We start from the raw sequence: 16,080 nt of genomic DNA on the forward strand, positions 1-16,080 counted from the left end.
TTTATTTTTCACACCATCTGTTTGTTTATTTTCTACTATAAATTTATATTTAATTGCTAAATCTAAAATTATATCTTTCTCTAAACTAGAGAAGTGGCTTCCTTTATTTTCCATCGTAAGTATGAACAGTATGATAAGTATAATACAAACAAATTTGCAAGAAAACAATGTAGTGTTCAATTCATAACATAGACATAACCTTACAAACTACAAACAAAACTTTCTTTGACAATCTTTTTTGACAGACGACACTCGGATTCGAATGAAATAATCGAATGAAGTACGATGTTGCCACTTATATTATTGTCGGTTTGTAAACCAACAGTTTTTTTGAATGGTGCAACCCGTTTGAAAAATAACCATTGATCATCGATTTAAATCGTCGAATTGACGGTTAGCAAATCAGTTGATTTACAGTCTGTTGGTGCAACTGGGCATAAGTAAAAACCTTTGTTCTTTTGTCCTGTGGGCTATGCCCCAATACATGTTGCCCACAAGAGAGAACATACTTTTAGAATCATTCATTAGAATCACCTCAACCAGGCCAGATTCAGCCAATGCCTTTAACTTCATTCCTTCGAGTAACTTCAACGAGTCAATATGTAGCATCATAACAGACTAAATCTAATTCGCGTACGAGCCACATATCAGTACAACCACATTCTGCCGGGGTTGGTTCTACTACCCTGGTGTCAGTCGCTATCAATAAATTTTCTAAGTGCTATTGGTGTTTCAATAACAGCCGATCAACCTCCACTGAGCCCGAAGAGTAGACATGGTCCTTCGAGCCGGATGTCTCATTTTACGAATACATTGTTTTCGTTTGTTTTACTGTAGGTTTGATCTCGATACGTCCTTGCATCACGACGTCTATTTTATTTTTGATTTCTGTACGTTTTGTCACGGTACATCTTCGTGTCACGTATTTCCTTGGCGTTAGTACTGTTGCAGGTTTTGTTTCTGTATGTTTCTCTTCTTTTAGAGTTATTTTTGTAATCTTCACCTGTTACATTGTTTCCTTCTTTCCGTCGATCGACGTTTTTTACGGTATTGTATTTGTGTCAGTTTGGTACACCTCTTCTGCTCCTTTATACCTACTGTCCTTCGGCATCTGCTGGAGTCTTTTGTTTACTGTATTGTATTTTTGTCCGTTTGGTAAACCTCTTCTGCTCCTTTATACCTACTATCATTCGGTATCTGCTGGAGTCTTTTGTTTTGTGTTTGGACGAGTGTTTCGTCACTCTTTGTCCATGTAATTACCCCTGACAAGGAGCTGAATTGAACTGTATTGTACAATAGTCATAGTATTATGATCTCTTTGTTGAGGACTGGATTCCTTTCTTTGTATCGTTCCTGACACTATCCATCCTAGTTTTGTGTTTTGAGTGAGTAGGCCGTTTCTTAATCGGTCGATACCCTCCATCAATATGTAACTACTAACGCCTCTGTTTCCATCTTGAAATCACTTTGGAAATGTGTTTTGATTAATAGCTTCATGCTCTAGTTGGCTGTCTTTTCTCCAGACGAGCCTATCCCTGATATGGTTGCCTGTATTGGCTGTCTTTTTGTTCCTGGCGCCAAAGCCGCTTGTTCCGTGATAAATGAGCATTGTGACACTTGGTCTATGAGTGCTCTCATTATGTGAGAGTATTCTTTCGCATCTCTTATGCGTACAACCGCTGTGGCTTCCCCCATTTTTGGGGTAATTTGAAAGCGTCTGGGGAAATTTTTATATGCAAAAATGGTTGGGGGATTTTTTGGGGGAAGAATTATGGAGAATTTTAATGGTAATGGTAAATTAACTTTGTGAATATACACTGAGATTATAAAAAGCATCAAGAAGAGCATCAAAGCTAAAGCATTTGGGATATAAATTTAATGAGAAATCCCAAATGTAGGTTGCTACAAAATATTATGCAAGGAAAAATAGCAGGCAAGAGCAGTCCAGGACGAAGGAAAATTCATGGTTGAAGATCTTGCGAGATTGGTATGGTACTAATACAAGCATGGTATGTAGGGTGGCATTGAATAAAATTAAGTTTTCTGTGATGGTAACCAACGTTCTGAAAAGACATGATACATAAAGAAAAAGAAAAAAAAATAAAAAAAAAATTGTGGTACTTCTTTATGAAAGAAGAAAATAACTTACTACATAATCCACAGAAGGTGCAGCTTTGATCACGGGAGCAGCTTTAACAATTGTCGGCGCAGCGTACGTATGAGCTATCGCTGGTGCGGCGATTGCAGGTGCAGCGTAGGATAAAGCTGGAGCGGCGGCTGCGTAGGAAACGGCGGGAGATGCGTATGAGACTGCTGGCGCTGCGTATGACACTGCTGGGGATGCGTATGAAACTGCTGGGGCTGCTAGGGCGTGGCCACCTAGGACCCCGTGGGAAGTGACTGTTGAATATGCAGCTGGAGCGCCTAAGAGTCCAGCTTGCGTTGATGCCACTAATACTATTAATACTGTCACCTGTAAAATTAAATAAGAGAAATACAATATTTAGAGTATGAAAAATTCTCATAAAATGAGAAATTAAATATGTATTAAGTTCTCAAAAAAATGTTTTAGAAGTTAGTAATATCTTCTATTTCAGAATAGTTTATTGTATTCTAGGATGGTTTTAAGTAAAGTATTTTTCGGTAACAGTTTTATTTTTCCACATTAGTTATTAGCAATAGTGCCTAGCATTGTTTCTAACTGATATATTTTATCAAAAATGAATAACCATTTTCAATTTCGTTGCAAAACGAAAATACAGCCGCATCATATTCTAGTTCAATCAGAGAGTGCAGCAAGCACCTTTACCGGTTTCGAAACTTATTAGTCTCTCATCAGGAGGCAGATATGCTGCTCTCTCTGATCCAACCAAAACAAACCCCGGCGTGCAGTCACGGATTGCAACGAACGAAATGGCATAGATGCCCTAGCGGCAACTAGTCTTTTGATATATTTAAATTCATCATCCATCATCAGATGCCAAATTCTTGCGTCTACTGTGGAACATAATTGTCCATATTGTTCCACACTTCCCTAACCTGTATTTCCTGCATTCAATATCTAATTGTTTATCGTAATAGTTCATTTATTTTGTTATTGGTTTAACTCGATATTTCTTGTTTTCTCTAGGTCCCCATTCTCTGAGTCGTTTGGTTCGACGGGAGTGACGACTTTTTTGCTAGCAGGCCAAGAGACAAAGAATTGTCCAACCAATTATGATAATAATGATCAATATTTTCTGTCACCAGTTAGTTTGTTCCTCTCTCTTACGTATTGTTTAGCATCATATCTCTTCTTGTTATCCACAGAACTGCTCTCTCCGTTGTTCTTTGATATATTCTTAACTTGCTTTTTAAGCAAATCTGCGGCTCTTTTTCTCTGAAACATCCTTTTCTTTTTATCAACTTTCCTTTTTACCAACAATAAAACAAACTAAGATTGTGAGTATCGATTTTTCATAACCTTGCTGCAAATCTGTAGGTTCTTTTTAAAATATGTCGCATATTACCAAATGCTGCATATTACAAATCTATGGGGTGATAAATCTCATCTCTCTTGTCTTTTCCTATTCTAATTTCATGCCCCATGTAAATATAGCTAAAAGCCTTATGTACCTTAGTATAAAACAGATTAAGGTAATTTGCTACATATGGCCTTGGATATGTTTTTACAGATGTACTATTGTTTCTAAATATTCTATTAATAATGATATAGCCAATTTGATTTCTGGCTGTATTTTTCTTTTTGATCAACTTGAGATCTACAGGTAATATGGTCGTGTTTTAGGTTGCTGTAACTAAGTACATGTTCGCTATGATGCATGCGTCCTCTTAGCGGAACTATAGCAGTATCTTCTATTATAAATAAGTCAAGAATGACTCAATAAAATTCGCCATTGGACAGGAATACGCAGTAACCACCAAGTCTTGCAATTAGCTGAAGATTTCCATTTCACTCAATTTAGTTTTTTAACTTCGTTTGTTAAGTCCAGTCTCCGCTTCTCATTTATATTCCAAATTAAAACTATATTAACTCTATTACATTACCATGTCAGCTAAAATAATACAACAATTTTAATAATTCAATTATGTATATTATTGTAATTCATAAATCAAGAATAGACTGCAAAGAACTTGTTATAATATCTTTCTCTAAATGGCATATGTCTAAATTCATAAGCTTATTAGACTAGGGAATTTAGCACACCAAACACCGGAATAAATCGATTTTTAAATACAGTTCTAGAGACTTGCAGTTTTTTGTATTGTGTTGAGGATAACATCAGGAAAAATGTGTACAATAGAAAAATAGGTGGAAATGCATAATTGCATTTTAAACTGCATAAAATGTATAAACATTTTCATTTTCTTTGCAACACGAAAATGCAGAAGTTGCATAATACTATTGCAAAATCTGAGAGTACAGGAAGAGTCTATACCGGTTTCGGGGGTTGTTTCCCCCTCATCAGTGGTCCCATATCCTCCTCTCTCAGATTCTTCCACGTACCACACTTTGCGCCTTTCCGAATTGCACAGAAAGAAATGTCACGAATGAACTAGGGTCATGTACCGAAAAACAAAGTAAGTTATCAATCGAAGTAGCAGAGAAAACGACAATAAATATCGTCTTCATATCACCAGATTGACAACAGGTGGAATACTTTCTAGTGGAATGTTTATACATTTTTAATTCATTTACTCTTTTGTTTGAGGATTAAGGAATCTTTCTTGTTGGAGCTTTTACCACGCTGAGCAGATGAGTTGTGATTTATTTAGAATTCTCTCATCTTACTTTCCTCGGCATCCTCTATGATTTATAAATTTTGAAAATCTCAGGAGGTGTAACCAAAGAAGGTATACCTGTTGTCAATCTGGTGGTATGGAGACGATATTTATTGTCGTTTTCTCTGCTACTTCGATTGATAACTTACTTTGTCTTTCGGTAGATGTCCCTAGTTCATCCGTGACATTTCTTTCTTTGCAATTCGGAAAGGCCCAAAGTGTGGTACGTGGAAGAATCTGAGAGAGGAGGATATGGGACTACTGATGAGGGGGAAGCAACCCCCGAAATCGGTGTAGACTCTTCCTGCACTCTCAGATTTGACCATAGTATTATGCAGCTGCTGCATTTTCGTGTTGCAAAGAAATTGAAAATGTTTATACATTTTTAATTCATTTACTCTTTTGTTTGAGTATTAAGGAATCTTTCTTGTTGGAGCTTTTACCACGCTGAGCAGATGAGTTGTGAATTATTTAAAATTCTCTTATCTTACTTTCCTCGGCATCCTGTATGATTTATAAATTTTGAAAATCTCAGGAGGTGTAACCAAAGAAAGTATTCCACCTGTTGTCAATCTGGTGGTATGGAGACGATATTTATTGTCGTTTTCTACGCTACTTCGATTGAAAATAAGCATAACAATGGCTATATTTTGTTGCTTGCGAGCTTTTGTGGTCACTGAACACGACGATGTCATCAGAACCTACCTTCGGAGTATTTGGTGCCTAGAGTGACTACTGAGGTACGCCATTTGGAGGATAAAGGGTTATCGGCACTAAATTGATGCAAACAGATTACAAGATGGGTTTTGGGGGTTACTGAATACGAGTACTCCATCAGAATCGACCCCGGACCATCTAGTGCCCAAGGTCACTGCTAAGGTGTATTATCTTCTGGAGTTTGGAGGGTTTTGGACACCAGGTGTACCCCCCGAGTAATCTGTTTGCATTAAGTTAGTGCCAAAAACCCCTTGAAACTTGAGACGACGTGTCTTATCACTGAACATGGGCACCAGATACTTCGGTGGTCGGTTACTTACGATGGCGTATTCATCGTCAGCGAGCCGAAAAACCCCCGAGTAACAAAATACACCCCTTTTATGCACCTTAAAATACAACTATCCATTTCCACTCATTTTTCTATAGTAGACTTTTCATCACTGAACATGATGCAAGTCTCTAGCTGCTGTATCGATTTATTTTGTACTAAGTGGCCTGGTCTATATTATATAAATCTATTAGTAAGTCTGACTTGAGAATGATACCAGTTTTTTCTCAATTATTATTTAATTAGGCGAAATTAAAATGGAATTGTATCTGGGTAATAAGGTTGCACTTTATTAGCGATAATGGCATTAGAGAAATCTACCTTGACTTGATTAAATAATATAAATTATTATTATTATGACATACATGGTAATGCTTGTGGTACATACATTGAAAAATACTAAATAACATAATATTTAATTCATTCTATCAATTGAAGGAAGGCAAAGGCCAAGTTTGAATATGTTTAGACAAAACTATTGCATAAAGCAGAATCCAAATAATTCAGAGAAAATAGAAGATTTCTTTGTAGAATAATTATTTGTCATTAGAAGAAAGAAGAATATAATGGTAGAATGCAGATGAAGAAGATATAGATGATATCCAATGAATGAGATCGTAACAGTTATGCCTGGTTGCACCAACAGATCTTAAGCTCCAGCTTAGCTAAGATCTACTTAGAAATAGGGCCTCCTTGAATATCACTTACGTTGCACCATAATTTTAGATTCTTACCTTATTATCAATTATATCTATTATTATATTATGGTATTCGTATTGTAATATATTATAATTATATTATATTAACCCTTATGATATTCTCGACTTAAGCTTAATATCTGTTGGTGCAACCGGGCATAAACTTCTAGCTGAGCCTGGAATCAATGTACTATTAGTTGCTAAGGGCAACCAATACAATAAATTAGCGTCGTAAAGAAGAATAAATCGCCACTCCAATTTAAAAATCAGTTTTAATAACTATATGTAATTTTCTTTAACGTAATTTTTATTTTAAGATAATATAAGGCTTTCGTTAGTCAATGACTGAGAAATAATTTCCTAATTGTTATAAATAAAGTCACTACGATTTAAGAAAACAAAAACAATTATATCTGCTTCAGTTGGCCGTAGAAAATTTTCATTCTGTTTTGAATCTTCGTTTTGTCTTCAGCAACACTAATATGTAAGTCAGAAACTCATAGGACGTACATGTACAAGGGCTGTTTCAGGTCTTAATGTTTATAACGAAATTTGCCCCCTTATTTTCAAACCCGAAATAAGAGGTTGAACAATGTTTTATGCATTTATTTACGTGAGGATAGGAAAATATAAGTCTTTAGAAGAAGAGTGGATCTAGCAATGACTCTCTACGATTTGTTTTTTCAAAATGTTAAACCCTTCGACATTTGATTTTTCGAGATAAACAATCTGTAATATCTAAGCAACAAGTTCACCAATCGGGCTTTACAAAATTTTTCTATGTTTGGAATTAAAACGTCTTCATTTTAAAGGCATAAAGAATAAAGAAAGTTATTTTTACAATAAATAATGCAATTGCAAAAAAGGCCATTTTGGACATTTCGCAAGCTGTTTTGTAATAACTAATTAACGAAAATAAACTTGCCATAGCTCAAATTGTAGGTTTTTTCATTTACTACAACTTTATATTTTAAAGTTTTTCACTAAAATGAATATCCTAAGCTGCAAAATTAAAAATCTTTAAAAATTGCAAATTTAACAAATTTAATGAAAAACGTCATAAATAAAAACCTAAAATTTTTGGTTACATTTTAGTAGAAGTTATTCTTGGTATCGTCCTTTACAACACCTGATAGGTTTCAAAAATTCCTGAATTATATCCTGAAATCGACCTATTTTGGTAAACGATAACCGAAATAATGTAGGAAAAATAAAAAAATATGAAAAAAAAGTTTTTAGGAAACGCTTTTCTTTAGTTCCGGGTGACTAAAATTATAAATATTAAAAAATCAACTAAAAAGCAAAAAATAAAAAAAATTGAAAAAATCCAACACATTCGTCAAAGAAAAGCGTGGGGCGTCTTCATGGAATAAACGGTTTTCGCCCCACGCTTTTCTTTAACGAATGTGTTGGATTTTTTAAATTTTTTTTTATTTTTTGCTTTTTAGTTGATTTTTTAATATTTATAATTTTAGTCACCCGGAACTAAAGAAAAGCGTTTCCTAAAAACTTTTTTTTCATATTTTTTTATTTTTTACTTTTTAGTCTTACACTTTTCAAACATTAAAATGTATCGTCATGTTTATTAAAATATGTATATAAAACATATGATATACAAACATAAAAAGTAGTCGGAATCGGCAAAAAATTTGAAACTTCATTGTTTATTTGTGAAGCATAACGTAAACAATTAACGTAAAAAGTGAAATTATGTATAGTTCATATCATTAGCTACAATCCGTAAAAATTTCAAATTTCTAGATTGTAAAAAACAAGAGAATTTAAGCATTTTCCAGAAAAATCGTTTTTTTAAACAATTATTAAACATAAACAAATTTTTTTTATTGACTATTCGTGTATTGTTCCCGCGAATGCATATGTCTGCAAATTTTCATTCATTTTCATTGATGAAAAGGCAGGCAAATTGACCTCTAAAGATTTGACGCAAACTATTGAACTAAAGAAAAGCGTTTAAAAAAAGAAGAATGTGTGTAACTTATTAAATTTAAATTAAAATACATTTTACTGCTGTCATAAACCAGACAAAAATGTTTATATCACAAATAATCATTGCCTTTCGCTTAAATTGAATGTTAAAACTTCCAAGAGGCAGGTGGCTGGCGGGAGCTGGCTTGAATATTTAATTTAATCGAAAAGCAATGTTTATTTCTGTAATACACATTTTTTCTGTTTACGGGCAACTTTAAAATGTATTCTGAGTTAAATAAATTACATACATTCTTCTTTTTGTCAAATAATTTAATTTTAAAAATTATTTTTGGACACGCTGTACAAATAATTATATAAATTTTTACATTACTGAATAAAGAATTGAATTGCTTTTCAAATAAGCTATCGCATGTTTCCTATTCTCATTTAAAAAAATCATCGATTACGTCATTGCGCCCAGATGGATGACGTCACTAGTATGACATATATGCCAAAATATCGTAATTTCAAAATAAAAATCGACCTCTTTCGAGATTTTTCCTTAAAGTCGCCTTTTTATGAAATAACGAATTTATTCCTTTCATTTGCATCGTACTGTATAAACAAACATTGAGTGTTCAAAATATAAAACTTTATTGTTTATTTATGACGCATAACGTAAAAAATTAACGTAAAAAGTGAAATTATGTATAGGTTATATCATTAGCTACAATCCGTAAAAGTTTCAAGTTTCTACATTGTAAAAAACAAGAGAATTTAGGCATTTTTCCATTAAAATCGTTTTTTTTTTATTTAAACAATTAATAAACATAAACAAAAATTTTTTGTTGTCTATTCGTGTATTGTTCCCGCGAATGCATATGTCTGCAAATTTTCATTCATTTGAATGGAAGAAAAGGTAGTCAAATTAACATCCAAAAATTTGACGCAATCTATTGAACTAAATAAAAGCGTTTAAAAATCATCGATTACGTCATCGCGCCCAGAAGGATGACGTCACTAGTATGACATATATGCCAAAATATCGTAATTAAAAATAAAATCGGCCTTTTTCGGGATTTTTCCTTAACCCTGGATTGCTACACTTATTTTCTAAACTCAATCTGCTACATCGAGGTACAGTGGTACCCCAAATAAAATCGACCTAAAATATTTATATATGTATGTTTTAAGAACTTATGACAAAAACAATCTTAAGATAACATGCTCAGAATTTATTTTGTATACAAAAATATTTTATTATATTATTATTCACAAGTTTATTTTCATATTTTCTACACCCACTACTGCAAATTGGTGTAACTTACAAACAAAGTTGGGGTACAAGTGTACCCCAGGTAGCATTCCAGAGTTCAAGTCGCCTTTTTACGAAATAACGAATTTATTCCTTTCACTTGCATCGTACTGTATAAACAAATATATGAGTGTTCAAAATTTAAAAATTTATTGTTTATTTATAACGCATAACGTAAACAATTAACGTAAAAAGTGAAATTATGTATAGGTTATATCATTAGCTACCATCCGTAAAAGTTTCAAGTTTCTACATTGTAAAAAACAAGAGAATTTAGGCCTTTTTCCATTAAAATCGTTTTTTTTATTTAAACAATTAATAAACATAAACAAAAATTTTTTGTTATCTATGCGTGTATTGTCACCGCGAATGCATATGTCTGCAAATTTTCATTCATTTGCATGGAAGAAAAGGTAGTCAAATTAACATCCAAAAATTTGACGCAATCCATTGAACTAAATAAAAGCGTTTAATAACAGTAAACTTGTAAAATAAATCACAATGTAGATGAAAAATCGTTGGAATTATTGAAAAATAATATTTCACAATAATAATTATAATACACTTCACAATACTACTTAGTTTAAGCAAAATACGGCACTGTTTCCTCGTACGTTTCTACGCGACTAAAAATGCGAGAGTGGTTCTCTAGCGACTGAGAAGCTTGCGCGGCTGATATGCGCCTTAAAGATTTTGCTTCCAATTTTTAGGATGTTTCAGATGTTTTGCTTCCAGATGTTCTACTGTCCCTCTGTATACTGTGCTATAAGCAACGAAATGTTCTCATTGGAATTTGCACTTTTTGAATATGGGCTATAGATGCTACAGACTTTCTTTCTCGGCGATTAAATGCATATAATATAAACGTTGATTGATAAATACTGATAATAGTTACCCCTCTGATTACTAAAATAAATACCCGTCTTTAATTTATCAATCAACGATATAACTATCTATATAATATAGCTATAAATGCATATAATATAGCTATTGTCGGTACTCTCGGATATTAACAATGAATCTATATAAATTAATAAAATTAAAATAATTCAATGAAAAGAGTAGGCGAATCGATCTAGAAAGATTTTATTTATTAAACGAATTGAAGAAGGAAAAGGGGTGATAATTACCCAAAATAAGTCACCAATAAAACATCGAAGCATGGGTATTATAAGCTCTTGAAGATGTTAAGTTATGATCTACATAAGTACGGAGTAGACACTTGTGTGAAAGGAAAAAGGAAAAAAATTGATAAAATAATGCAAACCTTTGATAGCAGTTGGCAACAAAAAAAACAATAAAATTTTTTATAAAAATATTTAAATTTAAACTCAGACTATTTAACACTACATATTTAAATAAATACAATGATTATTATTAATATCAGTCCAAAAATTTCTCATATTACATAATATAGTGAAATATTTTCTAGGGTAAAGATTCCATAAAGAGAATAATTTTACCGTATAATTACCGTATGTGTATTTGCCAATATGCTCATAAAAAATGAAAAATATGTTAATGGGCCTAACAGAGCATTTAAACCACTAAATTTATGCTAATTTGATTTCACTAATTGGAAATGTGATACGTAACGGTATTGTTAGTAATGCTTAATGAACATACGTTTGCCATATCTCAAGTTTGACGTTGAGCAAAATTAATTTCTCTGGCTCTTTAGTTAATTCTACATATCATTATGGATTAGATAAATAGTACCTTTTTACGTTTGCATTTATATTTTTAATTTTTTAAATTGTTAAATTTTTACGGAAGCAATTAGGAAACTAAAATTTTTAGTAAAACCGAACAAGCGGGATTCAGAGCAGGTAGACAAACTATTAACAATTTATTTTTTCTATGGATTATACAATGTGCAACTTCTATCATTTCTTACATACATTCAAAACGAACAATTCGGCCATTGCAGTGAGAAATAATTTCCTCGCGGTTTCTCCGCAGTTTTCCACACAATGATCGCCGTTTCCAAAAGTACAGTGTCCAACACATAAGAAAATGACATATTTCTCCCTCACTAGAAATTAATATTCTTACATTTAATACCGATAGAGCAAAAAACCACGGCATAAATTGTTCTAATTATACCGTATTAGGATGTAGAGTAATTTTTGATTTATTTCCACGTAAGTTTAAACCTTCGTCAACATTATGTCACACTACAAGTACTGCACCAAGATAAAGCCAACACTGAACTGCCCACCCATCCCGAACGGATCTTATATACTCAATCTTAACCCTCTGTATGTTTAAACCTCTGGCCAAACTTGAATCGGCAAAGAAAAAAAAAACATGCACATTTGCTATGTTTGATTTTCAGGAAAATATTATGCAGTAACTGCATTGCATTTGTCATTAATTGGAACTCAAAAGTTTCCATATAGTTAACAGATTGCAAAGTCGGCATTGAATCACACACCTTTGCAAATGTTGGAATGGATGTAGACAAACAAAAGAAAAATCAAGCAAATACAATATAATTCTATATCCTGTATGAGAAAAGAAGTAGAGGCAAACCTCAAACAAGATAAAAAAACAGTAAAATCCTGTATAAAAGGTGTATTTAAAAACCCAAAGGGCCACATCAAAATCACATATCTAGTTTTCGGCTAGTTTACCAGTCATCATCAGTGCTTACCTAAAATGAATATAACCTGATAAAATAATACAAAGATATTGAAATTTTGACTAGGGTTAAAAAATTATCAGTTATACTCACGTGCAATGTACATGCTAACCACCAAGATAGTATTTGATAAAAATATTAGGGTCAATGCCCAGTAAAAGAAGTCCGTCTAGGAAACATTGGTTTAAAAAGCTACATAAAGTATGGATGTTTAAAATATTAAGCTAATCTGCCCCAGGTAACATCTGAGATGTGGATTTGACTTGTTTACATGTTGAATGTATGACGGCAAGTGACACTGAGATGGATAGGACCTCTGAACGATGACAAGAAAGAAATGACAGTTCCACAGGAAGTTAAAAATGAACCTGTCATATTTAAGACTAAGGTGTACAGCATGTTAAAATTAGAAATGATGTAACAACACACTCCATTGTGAAAATTATCATTTAGAATTCATTAAGCTAGTTGTTATAATTAAAATGTATTCACGTATACTGTAAGTGCAGTTAGGCAAACCACATTACACAAAAGTTTCGTGTTCAATAACTAAATTCAGTAAAAAAAACCTTATTATCGAGAGATCTAAGATTTAAAAAGCAATTTTGTGTTGACTAAAGTTATCGAATTTAATTAACTTATTGGTAGCTGTTGGACTTTATGTGGGTAAGTGTGTAAGAGATCACAATAGGGGTAACTAAAGTGTAAAAATGTCTTAGATAATCTGGGGGATGTATCATTAAGAAAGCACAAGCTCAAACTTAGGCGACTAATTCTTAAAGGCTTCGTAGGCTGCCCGGATCCCTAAGGGTCCAAAAACCAAAAGACAGTAGGGGCTGGGGGTATGAGATGTCTGTGAGGGAATTAGTGGGAAAGGAACATGAACGAGACCTAGAAAGAGAATTAGACTTTAATTGGTTTTACTAAAGATGAGTTATATTTTGGTAATGACAGATTGAAAAGGTACGGTGAGCATAGCCATATGTAAAAATATGATGGTGGGTTGTATGTAGATGAATATTTGTATATGTGGATGTCTGTGGATGATGATATCAGAAATTTGTATGTAATTATGAATAGATAAAAGTGGTTAGCTGGCTGAAGATGACAAAAGGATTATTGTGGCTGGTACCAGATAAATTATTATAAGTGTGAATGTGAACGAAGCAGTAAAAGGGGGTGGAGATTGATATTGTAAAAGTGTTAAGAAAAAAAGTTGTCGATGGAGTGGTTGGAAGTCCCGATTGAACGAAACATGGCGGTTGACACAATTCGGACTTTTATGTTTTTCCTTTATTATTTATAGGTCCTCGTACAAGTCTAATTATACTAAAAGAGGAAGTCAATAGAAAGAAAAACCACGATTATAAGTGAACAACATATCGAGGATAGTACATATTTTATATTTTAGTATTATTTACAGATCTATGTATTATTACTGACATTTATAATTTAAAATAACATACATATAAAATCAAAATTTTGGTGTTAGTTTTGAGAGTAAACTGAAGGTAAGACCAAATACTTACAATGTCGGGATAGTATCATGAGGTTTTTTCCCGGTTTTTCCTCGTGATTTACTATGGAATCACTAACGTGAAAATTTTACTGTCACCATTGCTTGTGGTTGTCTTTTTAAAGACAAATCGCATGCTATGATTGTTTTGTGACGGATATTCTTGAGTTAAAGTTGATTTCATGTAATCGAATGAACTATCATTCAATAAAATGGTCCCAGGAACGCAACTCATAAATATTGGCAATATCATTTTAAAGCCTTCTATTTTAAAATGTATTATAATATTATATATATTATATGTCTGAATTACCGATATGAATGAGACAGAATAAATTAAATTATTAAAAAATTTTTTTACTAAGCAACAACATATTCCTTTAATTTAGTAATATTTTGTATTTTGAAAACGATATCCGGTGTGGACTTAGAAACGTCAATAAAATCATTTTTTCAGTTAAATTGTGGCTTAGTTCCCATTTAGAATAATAAATTACATAAATGCCACACAGAAATAGATTCAGAACAATATAGGGGATACATAAACAAAATTAAAAAAAAATGATTAGAACTTTGAACTGATCAACTTTAAATATGTATTATTAGATAGATTACTAAGCGTTAATTTAATGGTCGTAGAGGTGTCTTTTATTTGAAAAAAAGTTGTTTAATTTTTATAGAAATAAAATTGTTAATAATAATAAACATTTCAAATATAAATGTTATTAAATTTTGATTATATTATTTAGAATAGTGAAAATATTTATAATACAGGTAAGGTGCTTTTCGAATTTTCTGATTGACAAAAATGTCTCTAATTTTCGAAAAATCGCATGATTTTGCCAAATCATTCTGAATTCACAAAGTTGATAGGCAGCTAACCGATCTTGTTTCATTGTAGCTATCATTACCTCATAGCATTTTTTATGCGAAAAAGAAAACTAAAGGATCTTTCTACTTCTGCGACTGTCACCGGTAATGTGCAAAATATTAACGCGATTCAAATTTGAGATTTGAAATTGAGATTTTGCCTAATAAAATGAAACAAATGAAATTTGTTTAATTTTATTAAGCAAATCTATTGGAGAAAGTTGAGATTCACCAATATTATCCTTGTATTATCGTTCTCAAATGAAAAATTTCATCTATCAATTCTTCACTGATGTCTTCTTTATAAAACTCGCGCAATACATAATATATCAATTTTTTTTCTTAATATTGTCGTCGTTTATATCTCGGAATATCCATAAAATATTAAATAGCGAATGAATTTTATTTTCCTCATTAAATCTTCTGGTTAAATTGCTTATTAAATGACAATATTAAAAAATATTTCCCAGCAAAATATTGCGTCGGGCTCAAAATTTTCAGTCGCATCACTATTAGAATCCCAGGCAAATCATCAAAAAATCTCACAGGCTTTTTGCGCCGTTTTTCTTTATTTGATGTAAATTCTGGATTTATTCCATACTTGCTGGTAACTAATTTAGATTATTCAACATAGATTCTTCTGATTTTTTGTAAATATTATAAAAGCTCTGATATATTTTTAATCTCCATATCCATACCATAGTTTTATCTGACTGCACTGTAGTATTTGACTCGTGTGATTTATTGCTGTTAAAATTTTAAACAAAATGGATTAAAGGTCATAATATTAAATATAGCCGAGTATTATCTAATTAAACTCATTATGGACATAAAGTGAAGACCAAAAAAACGGGAAAAATTACGTTTTTGGTCTGGTCGACGCCGGGCCCCTTGTAGATTGTAGATTGCAAAAGGGGTCGATAGGCCCAGTTGACCTTACTACACTGCGACCTATAAGATCTTTTGTGTATACCCTACATCTATATTTTAGTCCAAAAGATCTAGGCTTCTAAGAAAGTCCATTATCCGTTTTGGAGCTAGGTTTGTAATCTGATCAGGATCAAGGAATACCTGTTCCAGATATTTATGGCGTTGCCGAACAATTATTCTGCAATTGCAGATAATATGTTCTGACGTCTCATCTGCCTCATCGCAGAATCTACATATCCCACTGTCCAGTATGCCCATTTTACAGAGATGATATCTGAGTGAGCAGTGTCCAGTGAGAATTCCTGTGATTACTCTGAGATCAGATTTCTGAAGCTCTAAGAGTAATTTCGC

General features: G+C 32.5%; 1 protein-coding gene across 4 annotated transcripts in view; it reads right to left on the bottom strand.

Moving 5' to 3' along the window:
• Nucleotides 1-16,080, bottom strand: part of LOC126889439 (cuticle protein 19-like) — a 65,302-nt gene that overhangs the window by 25,199 nt on the left and 24,023 nt on the right. For 2 of the 4 annotated variants that reach the window (XM_050657742.1, XM_050657744.1), the window contains exon 2: nt 2,150-2,473. In XM_050657742.1, the coding sequence (XP_050513699.1) occupies nt 2,150-2,473 (324 nt within the window). Of the gene's footprint in view, nt 1-2,149; nt 2,474-11,925; nt 12,038-16,080 lie in introns of those variants that run through there. The other 2 variants (XM_050657743.1, XM_050657741.1) reach the window with 2 other exon arrangements.

This window comes from Diabrotica virgifera, chromosome 8 (assembly GCF_917563875.1).
Source record: "Diabrotica virgifera virgifera chromosome 8, PGI_DIABVI_V3a".
In the NCBI taxonomy this organism is placed as follows: Eukaryota; Metazoa; Arthropoda; class Insecta; order Coleoptera; family Chrysomelidae; genus Diabrotica; species Diabrotica virgifera.